At 45.1% G+C, this 12,475-nt stretch overlaps 1 protein-coding gene across 1 annotated transcript in view; it reads left to right on the top strand.

Moving 5' to 3' along the window:
- LOC126285295 (protein takeout-like) overlaps positions 1-12,475 on the top strand; it is a 49,602-nt gene that overhangs the window by 28,541 nt on the left and 8,586 nt on the right. The window contains exons 4-5 of the mRNA XM_049984585.1: positions 4,193-4,326; positions 5,971-6,123. Coding sequence (XP_049840542.1) covers positions 4,193-4,326; positions 5,971-6,123 — 287 coding nt within the window. The remainder of the gene's footprint in view (positions 1-4,192; positions 4,327-5,970; positions 6,124-12,475) is intronic.

Here is a 12,475-nt window from a genome sequence, read left to right as displayed (position 1 = left end):
GGCACACAGGGCCAACACCCGGCATCATGGTGTGGGGAGCGATCTCCTACACTGGCCGTACACCTCTGGTGATCGTCGAGGGGACACTGAATAGTGCACGGTACATCCAAACCGTCATCGAACCCATCGTTCTACCATTCCTAGACCGGCAAGGGAACTTGCTGTTCCAACAGGACAATGCACGTCAGCATGTATCCCGTGCCACCCAACGTGCTCTAGAAGGTGTAAGGCAACTACCCGGGCCAACAAGATCTCCGGATCTGTCCCCCATTGAGCATGTTTGGGACTGGATGAAGCGTCGTCTCACGCGGTCTGCACGTCCAGCACGAACGCTGGTCCAACTGAGGCGCCAGGTGGAAATGGCATGGCAAGCCGTTCCACAGGACTACATCCAGCATCTGTACGATCGTCTCCATGGGAGAATAGCAGCCTGCATTGCTGCGAAAGGTGGATATACACTGTACTAGTGCCGACATTGTGCATGCTCTGTTGCCTGTGTCTATGTGCCTGTGGTTCTGTCAGTGTGATCATGTGATGTATCTGACCCCAGGAATGTGTCAATAAAGTTTCCCCTTCCTGGGACAATGAATTCACGGTGTTCTTATTTCAATTTCCAGGAATGTATGACGGGTCCGAGATTCATACTGTGGGTTAGTCAACGGTTGTTACTTGTGTGACACGACTGTAGCCGTGGGCGACATGGTCACTGATGTTTATTGACACAGGGATAGCATCAGATCTCACGTAGCGGGAACAGCAACTGCCCTCCCTTTCAAAACAAACTGACCCTGAGTGAGTATAGGCTTACACATTGCAGGTTTGTAAGTTGTAAGAGAAAGAAAGAGTGGTATGGTATTGTTTGCTGGGAGACGACCCTGGAGGATTGTTGAGTGACATAATCTGCGCACAACTGGTCCTTTACTCAGCGTGTGTAGAAGTCGGGTATTAAGTGTATCTGGAGAGTGTAGGTGACTTGAAAAGGTGTGTACATAATGCGGTGTCATGTGTGTATTGTTTGACAACAAGAGAAGGGAGAGGGTGAAAGCCGATGGTGTCACACGCCATATTCCTCTTGAATAGCACCAAGGGGGCCGCCGGGCTTAACACCCCATCCAACAAACGCATCACCACCAGCAGTCTCAGCTCCTCTCACTCCATGAGACACTGCACAGAGGTCGGTATTTAAGCCAGAACATGTGTGCAAAGTTTGATGATCTGGAAAATGTTTTTCCGCCATGACGTTTCGAACCTACTGCTTCCACATAGAACGCCACAGCAAAGGAGTGATATAGCGACCTCGATTATGGAGGCGGGTAGGTCGAACAAATCAGACATGTTATTTGCCAGTATGAGTGTATGAGTCGCATTTACTGTGCGCAGTAGTAAATTCTACTGTGAAACACCTGTCTTTGTTATGCTTACATCGGATGTACCAGTAGAGCGTGCACCCAAATAGACAGACCTCCCATCCGACATCTGGATGAGACAATGTCGGTGTTATGGCCACTAGTTCCTTCAAAGGGGAACCTGCAATATAATCTTCCCATCTCCTGCTCCGTTAAAACGTCACGGTGCCAATGTACCGTTTCGACGTTTCCTTTTCTCACTCACAGTCACGTCGCTTATGCAGTTTGGTCTCGGCCCAGTCTAAGTTTTCATAGGAAGACTGTTCGTTTCTCACGATAATAGTTTTTTTGTTTAGTAATTTATTGTTTAATCTTTTTCCAAATCCAATTAGATCGTAGCGAACCATTGTAAAACCCAACGGTGCATCCACTCGAAATGTTCCGAATGATTTGTTACTGCAACATACTACTTGGCGCAATCAGCTTTCTTCTCCAGATACCCGTATGTCCCACGTGATGCTGAACCCAGAATTGAGACTCGACTGAACAAATGACGTGGTGCCACTCTTCTGTCGATTGTTGTAGTGGGCGCACTACTCTTAGAGAGCACCCTGCAGCAGCCGAATTAAGACAGGTTCCACCATGCTGACAGTTTGTGGTGCTCCACAGGTTGTCTCACTGTTCGTATGGATTCTTGTTTTGCTGCAAACATGCATACTTTTTTATTCAAAGTACGATCCTGCACAGTCAAGTGAGCAACATGTCTATCCTCTGGGGCACTGGTGGCTATGGGGTCGTAGCGATCGGACGGGGCATTTAGTATGGCACTCCTGGACCCATCACTTGAATACCCGCACTGCAGTCGTAGGACCACAACCATCATGCAAGACAGTCTCAGTTGGCCACCATCCTCTCATTGTCGAATTTTATCAGCTGCCGGTAGACGTTTCTCCTTCTGTCACCAGACACGATACCATATTCACACAAACAACGGACATTCAATTGCAGATTCTGAGTGACAAATCCGCTGTAAAGTTTTTCTCCATATAGGGTGTCCCAGGAGGTCAGTATTCAGGGATATAACAGGAACAGAATGTAAAAAGCTGTCCCGAGTACTTCAGAAAATCTTGTAATGGTAGAAAGTATTAATGACTGAGGAGAAATGCAAAGGAATTTCCATAGGTTTCAGCTTTGGGTCCACTCCTATGCCTGTGGCAGAAAGGCATCCAGAGAAAAGAGACTGAAAGCAGCAACATAGGTTGGGCTGGAATAAACCGACCCAGAGGTTGAGTGGGTAAGATACATATGTGTGCGCCACTAGCCCAGTAAAAAATGTACATAAGAAGTGTTCTGTTTCGAAAACTGTTGGGAATAGAGCATAAGTCCATAACAAGTTTTTTGCTTCAAATAAGCTTTCATGTCACATCCCTTAATTTTGTACAATTGCTCCTGCGATACCTTGTGTATAGAATGTAGACGCTGGTGGCCCTACCAGCTTTGTGTAGTTTCAGTGACTATCATTTATATGCTACTTCAAGCATATTGTACAATGATCAGCCAGAACACTGTGACCACTGACTTGCTGTCAATATAGCAGCTCAACTGGCGAGAAATGTCTGCTAATCAGATACACGCACAGCGTATGTAGTATCAGTAATGTTGCTGTCCGTGTGTATAATGGGGAGATGTGCGATCTATCTGACTCAGAGCAGATTATGATGGCTTAGACGGTCGGCACGAGAATTTGGGAAACTGCACAACTTTTCGAGTGTTAAAGGAGTGCTGTGGTGAGTGTGTCTAAAACGTGGCGAAACCAAGGTGAAGCCGTGTGCAGACGTCTTGCGATTAGGCAGCCACCTCTCATTGCAGAAGACGGACGCTGTAAGTTGGACAGACTGGTAAAACAGGACAGACGGCGAACTATGGCGGATGTAACACCAGAGTTTAATGCTGGACAGCATTCAAGTGTGTCTGAACACAAACCTAAAGATAGGCCTCCGCAACTGACGACCCTTACTTGTGCCAATGTTAACACCACGACGTCAAAAACTACAACTGAAATGGGCACGTGACCATCGGCATTGGACGTTGAAGCACTCAGTTACAGGATCTGATGAATCCCGATACCTTCTTCTTCATGCCAATGGGAGGGAACGAATCCGTCGTCTTCCATGGGAACAGTTCCTTGACACTGTACTGCAGGATAGAGACAAGCTGGCTCCAATGGAGTTCGTGCAAGGCACCGTGATGGCTAATCAGTATCGTACACTCTTTGCAGACCACTTGCACCCCTTCATGACGATAGTGTTTCAGGATAGCAGTGGCATTTTTCAGCAGGATAGTGCACCATGTCACAAGGCCAGAAGTGTGATGGAATGGTTCGAGGAACACAGTGGTGAGTTCCATTTAATATGCTGGCCGCCCAACTCGCCAGATCTAAACCCAATCGAACACATATGGGATATGACTGAATGTGGCGTCAGAGCTCATCGTCGCCCTCTCAGGAATTAAAGGAAATTAGGTGACTTGTGCATGCATATGTCATGCTAACAGCCTTCAGCGACCTACTAAGGCCTCATTGCTTCCATGCCACGAACCATGCAGCTGTTATTCCTGCCAAAGGTGGACATACCAGCTGTAAGGTAGGTGGTCGTAATGTTCTGGCTGATGATTGTACGCTTCATGCCAGTTTGTCGTTTGTTACATGCAGCTTTCATTGTGTTGCATTGTTATTAAGTAACAGAGCGTCTTCCTTGTGTAAGAGAAACAGCAGGATTTGTGTCTGAATCCTCGCCCACGCAGTAAGGGGGGAGCGGCGCCATTAAGTGTAGTCCATGCTGTTGCAGAGCCGACCTGGACACGAACAAGTTGACGCTGCAGGGGGAGGTGCCGCACATCCTGTTCGAGGCGGACTACACGATGGCCGGCAAGTTCCTCGTCGTGCCGGTCGAGGGAGCGGGCAAGTGCAAGTTCGTCTTTGGTGAGTACCGGCACTCCGTTGTTCCAGGAGTGAGTGCACCGACGAAGCCAAGCTTTGTCTCACTGTCCGTAAACAGAGTAGGAATGTCCGTGGAGTGAACATTCAGATGAGTAAAACAGGTTATATGTGGCAAACAGACATTGCCTCCAATGTCAAAAGACTATGATCCTGCTGAAGGTTTTTTCGTTTTTTTCGTATGCTCTCTGCATATTTTCAATAGCGTTACATCGCCAGTACAGACGTATGCCGCTCAATAGCTTTACGAACAGTGTACACTCGTCTCGTATTAAGTAATGTGCATCTAATATCTGGAATAAACGTGATTTGCTTGTGACAAGGGCCACAGCTCCTAGGTGGCTAATACGTTCCCTGTATGTAAAGACCAGATGACCACCCGTCCTATTTTTATGGTCTATACTGCGCTTAATGGTACTGCACAGTCTCTGTTTTAAGAAATTATGCTGCAGTAGTATTTCGAAATAGCCTTCCATTACTCCCGACTGAAAACACCTCGAAAAACATAGAATTAGAAAATAAATTTTTCCGGTTTGATTTTCTCATACGAAATGTTTTGTCTTCTTTCATTCCAACAGAAACTGAGGCCTAAATCGCATATACTCATCATCCACATCATAGCACTACAGTTTTCTATTGTGATTAATAAAATGAGGACAGTGGTTTGTAAACCTGTATAATTTTCACGTTGTGACTCTGATTGTCATATACAGGGTAAATCAGATGTAATGCCGATATTTTTATACGTGCTATCTTAACATGTACACACATCAGTGTCTCGTTTGTTTTTTCTCTTTTTTGACTAGTCTTCCCACAAAGATGTCACGAACTTTACGACCTGATGTTTTGTACATGATTGTAACTGCATCACTAAGTGGACTACGCCTGTCAGTATAGATTAACCATTTTGAGTCCATGCACCCACACTGCAACATGTGACTTACTCCCGATGGGAAAATAAGCATTAATGGCTTGCTCTCGACACATGTACTTGGAGGTAGTAGCCAACCTGAAAACATACTACTTGTAATAACTATAATTATTGGTCTGCAAATGACGTAAATACCGGTGTAGTGTTGTTCAATACGCCTTCCTCAGTAACGAATAGAAGTATCTACACTTATACCGCTAGATCCCGTATAAAACGTATCTGCAGGTGAAAATGGCGTAAAAAGTGTATATATTCAAAGGATTGGCCAGGAACATCCCTTCACATAAACACTTGGGCTTATAGTCTAATGAATTAGTCGAAGACTTGATCTCTTTGTGTCACTGTCTCTCGAAATTGTTCCACTCATAACTCGCCTCTTCGTAGTACGATAACCATAATTAGACCTTTGCTGTACCTACCTATAAAAAGTATTTTTCTCCTGTTACTTATCTGTGGTTGCATCAGTAGCAGCAACTATTATTCGCTGTTGCTGTTACTAATAAATAAATGTAAGGAGAGAGCAAATAAGTGAAGTACTTAAGTTGAAGTATTACTGCAAAGTGCTAACAAACAGCACCATACGCATTCCATTCAGCTGAAGGCGACGCTACGCTCATCCCGTATGTACTCCTGCTCCATGCACCCTGACTTCCTGCAATGCCCCGGCCGCTCGTGCACTTGCTCTGTGCTGTTCGCAGATAATATGGAGTCGCGGCTGGAACTGGAGTCGGAGCGCGTCCAGAAGGACGGCCACGACTACTGGAACCCTCAGCGCTTCCCAATCGAGATCCTCAGCCTGGGCTCCATGCAGATCGAGTTCGAGAACCTCTTCAACGGCGACCCCAATCTGGGTACGTTCCACATAGTCTTACGACTCCAGACATTCTCACGCAATGCGGCAAAAGTCTAAGTCGCAACTGTACGACCGTTTGCGTTTCTACCAAGACATGCTTTGCGCTGGGACTGAGGAAAGCGCGCTGGTGGCTCAGTGCATATCACTCATATCAGGTTCTCTGCAAGGCCACCACTGGGTCTCATCTCTGAATAAGAATATCGTCTGAAAACAAAGTCTCGTTTATTATTTACTAGCTGGAAAACACTCGCTTCGCCTGCTATTCCTTTTTTTCATTTCTTTTCTGAGAAGATTCCAAATCTCTCGAGAACATCGTAAAAGTAAGCATTAAAAAACCTCACGAATTATAGTATTTCGCGTTCAAAACTGCTCTTGAACGGTCGGAAACACTCATAAACACACTTAAATCGACTTAGGCATTCAACACTACCTTATTTTATGTCCACGTATCAGCACGGTTTTAGAAAAGATCGCTCTTGTGAAAGTCGGGTTGCCCGTTTCTGCATGGTATACTGGTGAAGGCTAACAGGCAGATACAATATTTCTACATTTCCGAAAAGCATTTCACACGATATCCTACGGCAGATTGTTAACGAAGGTACGATCATACGGAGTAGGTTCCCAGATATGTGAGTGGCTCGAAGATTTAAGTAATACAACCTATTATATTGCCGCCAACGGCGAGTTCATCAGAGACAAGCATCTCGTGAGGAGCGTACCAGAGATGTGCGGTAGGAGCGCCATTGTTTTCTATATCCAAAAATGACATAGCGGACTCGGTAGGCGGCTATCTACGGTAGTTTGCTGGTGACACTGTAGAGTACGGGAGGGCGTCGAAGATGACTGACTGTAGGATGATACAAAATGACTTAGGCAAAATTTGTAGTTGGTGTGATGAGTGGCACCAGGCTGTAAATGCAGAAAAAAATAGGTTAATGCGAATGAGTGGGAAAAAACCAGTAATGTCCAGTAGTGTCCTGCTTGAAACAGTCACGTCATTTAAACACCTGGGCGTAACGTGGCAAAACGATATGAAATGAAATGAGCATTTGATACTTGTGGAATGGAAAGCGGATGGTCGACTTTGATTTACTGGGAGAATTTTACGAAAGTGTTGTCAATCTGTAAGGAAGTACGCATGTAGGGCATTAGTGTGACCTATTCTCGAGTACTGCTCAAGTGTTTGGATTCCTCGTTCTAAAAGAATAAATCGAAGCAATTCAGAGGTGGACTGCTAGATTTGTTACAGGTAGGTTCGAACAACTCACAAATGATACGGAGATGCTTTGGGAACTCAAATGGGAATCCCTGAAGGGAAAACGATCTTCTTTCGAGGAACACTACTAAATCAATGTAGAGAACTGACCTTTGAAGCTGACTGCAGAACGATCCCACTGACGCCAACATACATTTCGGTTAGAGACCACGAAGATAAGACACGAGAAATTAGGGGTCATGTGGAGGCATATAGACAGTATTTTTCCCTCGCTGTGTATGTGAATGGAAGAGGAAAGGAAACGTCTATTAGTTCTACAGGGTACCCACTGCCATGCACCGTATGCTGGCTTGCGGACTATGTATGTAGATGTAGATATAGATTTCTTTGGCAGCGGTAACAATGATATCATTCTGTGATAGACTTTTCTTTTAATTTAAAACACAGAAATGAACTGATGTTCTTTATTCCTCATGGAAATAGTGCGAAATAACGTCTTTGGAAAACAAGCGTTCAAAGCTCTCACATTTGCGTTTTGATTCCGGATTTTCTCCGGTCATGTAATGAGATAACTGTTGTGAAGGCCGTTTCAGTGACGATAATCGAATTTTTTCACCTATGCAGGACATTCCTGGCGTTTCTCTAATGAATTACTTGGCACTGCAGGCCTGACGCACATGATATATTTTGCCAAATACAACGACGTTCTTCTTGTTGTACTCCTTACTGGGACCTGATGTAAGCATCGTTACAGGCGCCATAATCCATTCTAGGCTTTACTCCCAGTTTATCAAGGTGGCTGCACAGCTACTGAATGACGTAATTACACCGGAGTTATCGAATTTATTACAGGTGGAGTAAATACAGTTCTAACCCTTGAAGAGTGGCAACACAAAAGTTCACTAATGACCTCTCAGACTTAAAGTCGCCGGCCGCGGTGGTCTAGCGGTTCTAGGCGCTCAGTCCGGAACCGTGCGACTGTTACGGTCGCAGGTTCGAATCCTGGCATGGATGTTCTAGGGGACTGATGACCACAGCTGTTAAGTCCCATAGTGCTCAGAGCCATTTGAACCATTTTTTTAAACTGAAAGTCGTAAACAAGGTAGCTCACACGTCTGTGATCGTAAGTCCATTCGAGGGACACTGGCTTGCAGGTCTCTGTCCAGGGTGTAAATACTTGTAGACCACTGTAGAGTGCTCAGCGCCACCCTTATACAACTCGTAGAAAACTGTAAGGCAGCTCGAGCGTAGCTCACTGATGTTGGGCTATAACACGGCTGTACCACGGTGCTTCTTGGATACAGTAGGATCAAAATGGAAGGGTTCACCCGCCAGACTGTAATTTCTACTTTTTCTGGTTTGCGCTTCTCGTACACGAATGTTTTGTTCAGGCTCTTGCTATAAATGCATTTGGCGGACTTTGCTCATCTTAACTCTATTTAGTTAATTTCGTAATATTGTTTCTTCAACAGTTGTCTAGGTCTGCTTGCTGATCGTCCCACTCAGCCTCTTCTCTGGTTTCATCGCGTTGTTTTTCTGTTAAGTTTTCTTTCAGTCTACTCATACTCCTCCGTTGCGAAACTAAACGTGCTTCCCGCTCCTCATCTGTTTCATTTCTTCGCTTTTATCTCTATTTACTTCTTTTCAGTTCACCTCCGGCAATATCTCCACGTCTTTTAAGTTTCTGGATCCTATTAAATGTTAATATTACTTAACATGCTAAGATTCCACACTACCTTCAGCAATTCACCGTCACTCAAATTTATTTCAATGTCTATAACTTTTATGTGGCTCGCTATAATAAATATCAAGAATTGTAATGGTTGGTTGGTTGATGAGGGGAGGGGACCGAACAGCGATGCCTTCGGTCCCAAGAACGAAGTCGGCCGTGTCCTTTCAAAGCAACTATATCGGCATTTGCCAGGCCGCGGGTTCGAACTGTCGCCCTCCCGAATGTGAGTCCAATGTGCTAACCACTCCGCCATCTCGGTCGGTGAAATACAATAAGGCTTTCGCCTAAGCACTACCTATGTAAACCCTTCTGACTGGGGACATTTTCCTCCCTATAACAGGATAATGCAAAATTCGAGAACATTTTAGAATATACTGGAACATTCTAGAGCAGTCTCGACCATTGAGGAAAATTATAGAACGTTCTAAAATATTATCTAACCTTTGGATGATTCTATACCATTCTGGAACACTTTCAAACCTTCTGGAGGATTTTATAACATTATGGGACAATGTACATCGTTCCCGAGCATTCTAGAAAAGACCCGCCCACGGCGTGTCAAACTTCACGTGGTCTTGGTATGCGGGCCGCATGCGGGTCGCAGCCCGACCCGCCTCCATGTTGCTCGTTCCTTCCCGCCAGTACTCTGTGCAGCGCGACGTTTCATTTAGTACTGCCGTGTCGCAGTTTTCGATCGACACAACTCTCTTTAGTTCCGAATAATCGTAGTGTCAGCGCTGTTTACCCTTCGCTATGTCTTCGTGCTATGAAAGACATTCACAGATTCGGTGGAAATTTGCACAAAAAGAGGCGCGATCAATCGTCACAAGCCTTTAAAAATGAATGTAAATGACGGAAGAGGGGGGCGTCAGAATTCTCAATGTCTGTTATGCACTCGCATAAGCGACGGGTACTGCGAATTTGCCATGAAACAATATTATAAAATCATACAGAAAGAGTCGGCCGTTGTGGCCGACCGGTTCTAGGCGCTTCAGCCTAGAACCACGCTGCTGCTACGGTCGCAGGTTCGAATCCTGCGTCGGGCATGGATGTGTATTATGTCCTTGGATAATTAAGTACTTCTAAGTTCTAGGGGACTGATGACGTCAGATATTAAGTCCCATAGTGCTCAGAGCCATTTGAACCATTCGTACAGAAAGGACTTAAAGATTTGGTTGAAAATGAAAGAGCAAAAAATTACAATCCATAGACGGGATTCATTCTTCAGTACATAAAAAAGCACATTGTGCTTAAATTGCAGTACACGAGAAAATTGGCGTTATGAGTAGTAAAATTTCTGGGATCATCGTCATTACTCCACTGTCACCTGGAACAGTTTCTGACGAAGGTGAACAAAGAGTATGTGTTGGTTAAGTCAAGCGGCACGCCTCGAACGATTTCTCGATTTAAAACCCGCCATTGTTGAATTAATCAAGAAAAAAGGAGTACACGATTACAAAGAAGCATAGTCCTAAGCTCATTGTTGCTAAAGAGAATGGGAGGTTTTCAGAATTACAAGGATAGTTTCCTAAACGTTTTGACGACGCTGTTACTCTTACATCCTTTTTGAGCTCTTTTGGAGACAGTTTGTCTTTTTAGCTGAAAGCGCCACTGTATACGTCCACATGCACACCCAGGTGACAAAAGTCATGGGGTACCTCTTAAAATCGTGTCGGACCTGCTTTTGCCCGGCGTAGTACAGCCGCTCGACGAGGCATGGATCAACAAGTCGTTTCAAGTCCCCTGCAGAAATACTGAGCCATGCTGCCTCTGTAGCAGTGCATAGCTACGAAAAGTGTTACCGGTGCAGCATTTTGTGTACGAACTGACCTGCTGATTACGTCCCATAAATGTTCGATGGACGCTGCAGTCATAGACTGTGCGGCTGGTCCCGGCGGAGGTTCGAGTCCTCCCTCGGGCGTGGGTCTGTATGTTTTTCCTTAGGATAATTTAGGTTAAGTAGTGTGCAAGCTTAGGGACTGATGACCTTAGCAGTTGAGTCCCACAAGATTTCACACACATTTGAACATTTTTTTATTCGATGGGAATCGATCAGGTGCGATCAGGGTGCTCAAATCATTCATTAGAATTGTCCAGAACGTTCTTCAAATCAATTGCAATTTTTGTCCGTTGACATACCACATTTTCATCCATAAAAGTTCCATCTTTGAGAACATGAAGCCCACGAATAGCTGCACATGGTGTTCAAGCAGCCGAACATAATCATTTCCAATCAATGATCGCTTACACAATCCACTCCATACAAGCACAGTTGTCGATGACTTGAGTCCCTAAGTTCACGGAGCCTGCGCCACGCTGGTGCCCCAGCCTCAGCTCTTATCGACTAAAATCGGGACTCATCTGAGCAGGCCGCGGTTTGCCAATCACTAGTGTCACGAGCCCAGGGGAGGCATTACAGTCGATGTTGTGCTGTTAGCAAGGGCGCCGCACTGCCTTGACGCTTGCGTTCGCTGTACGTCCTACACTCTTTTCGGCGGTTATTTCAAGTAGTGCTGCTTGTCATTTAGCGCTGACAACTCCTTGCAAACACTACTGCTCTCGGCCCTTAAGTGAAGGCTGTCGGCCACTGCGTTGCCCTTGATGAGAGGTAATGCCTGAAATGTAATATTCTCGGCACACTCTTGACACTGTGTATATCGGCATATAAAATTCGAAGTGAAATGTCGCACGCGTTTATCTCCAACTACCATTTCGCGTTGAAAGTTGTTTAATTCCCATCGTGCGGCCACAATCGTGTCCCAAATTTTTTTACATGAATCATCTGAACACAAATCACAGCTCCCCCAGTGCACTAGTCTTTTATTCCTCGTACACTACCGCCATCAGTATATGTTCATATCGCTATGCCATGAATTTTGTCATCTCATTGTAATTTATTAAGATGTAACGTAATTCCAGTTTGAATGACAAATCCGTTTACGTTAAAACTGTGCAGGACGTCTACACTGCGTCCCCACAGTGAGGCTCGAAAAGTTGTGCAACGTTTTTATCGACATACTTGTGTGGAGTACCTTTATTCGATTATCAATCTAAATAATTCACCATTAGGTGGCAACTTGAGTGCGAAAATCTGTGAAATTGTCTGCGTCTATCCTTATGCCGCGTGTTACACTAGGCAATAATTATGTCTGCAGCGAGCCAAAAATAATGACATAATTCTTAAGGTTTGTTTTATTTCCGATACATATTGTTGAGAAATATGGGATATAAAACTCAGTCGGATGCAGAGCGACTGCATTGTCATTTAAACGTGGCGGGTTCGCAGTTTCTCCCTCCCCCTCCCACCCCCACCCCCCCCCCCCCCTCTCCTCTGAAGGAACAGAGAACCGAGTGGAGATGTCTCTGCTTGAAGTCAGGATATGTGTTTGAAAACCGCGAAAC

This window comes from Schistocerca gregaria, chromosome 8, assembly GCF_023897955.1.
Source record: "Schistocerca gregaria isolate iqSchGreg1 chromosome 8, iqSchGreg1.2, whole genome shotgun sequence".
Classification (NCBI taxonomy): domain Eukaryota; kingdom Metazoa; phylum Arthropoda; class Insecta; order Orthoptera; family Acrididae; genus Schistocerca; species Schistocerca gregaria.
Note: the sequence above shows the minus strand (reverse complement) of the source record. Positions and strands in the feature narration are given on the sequence as shown.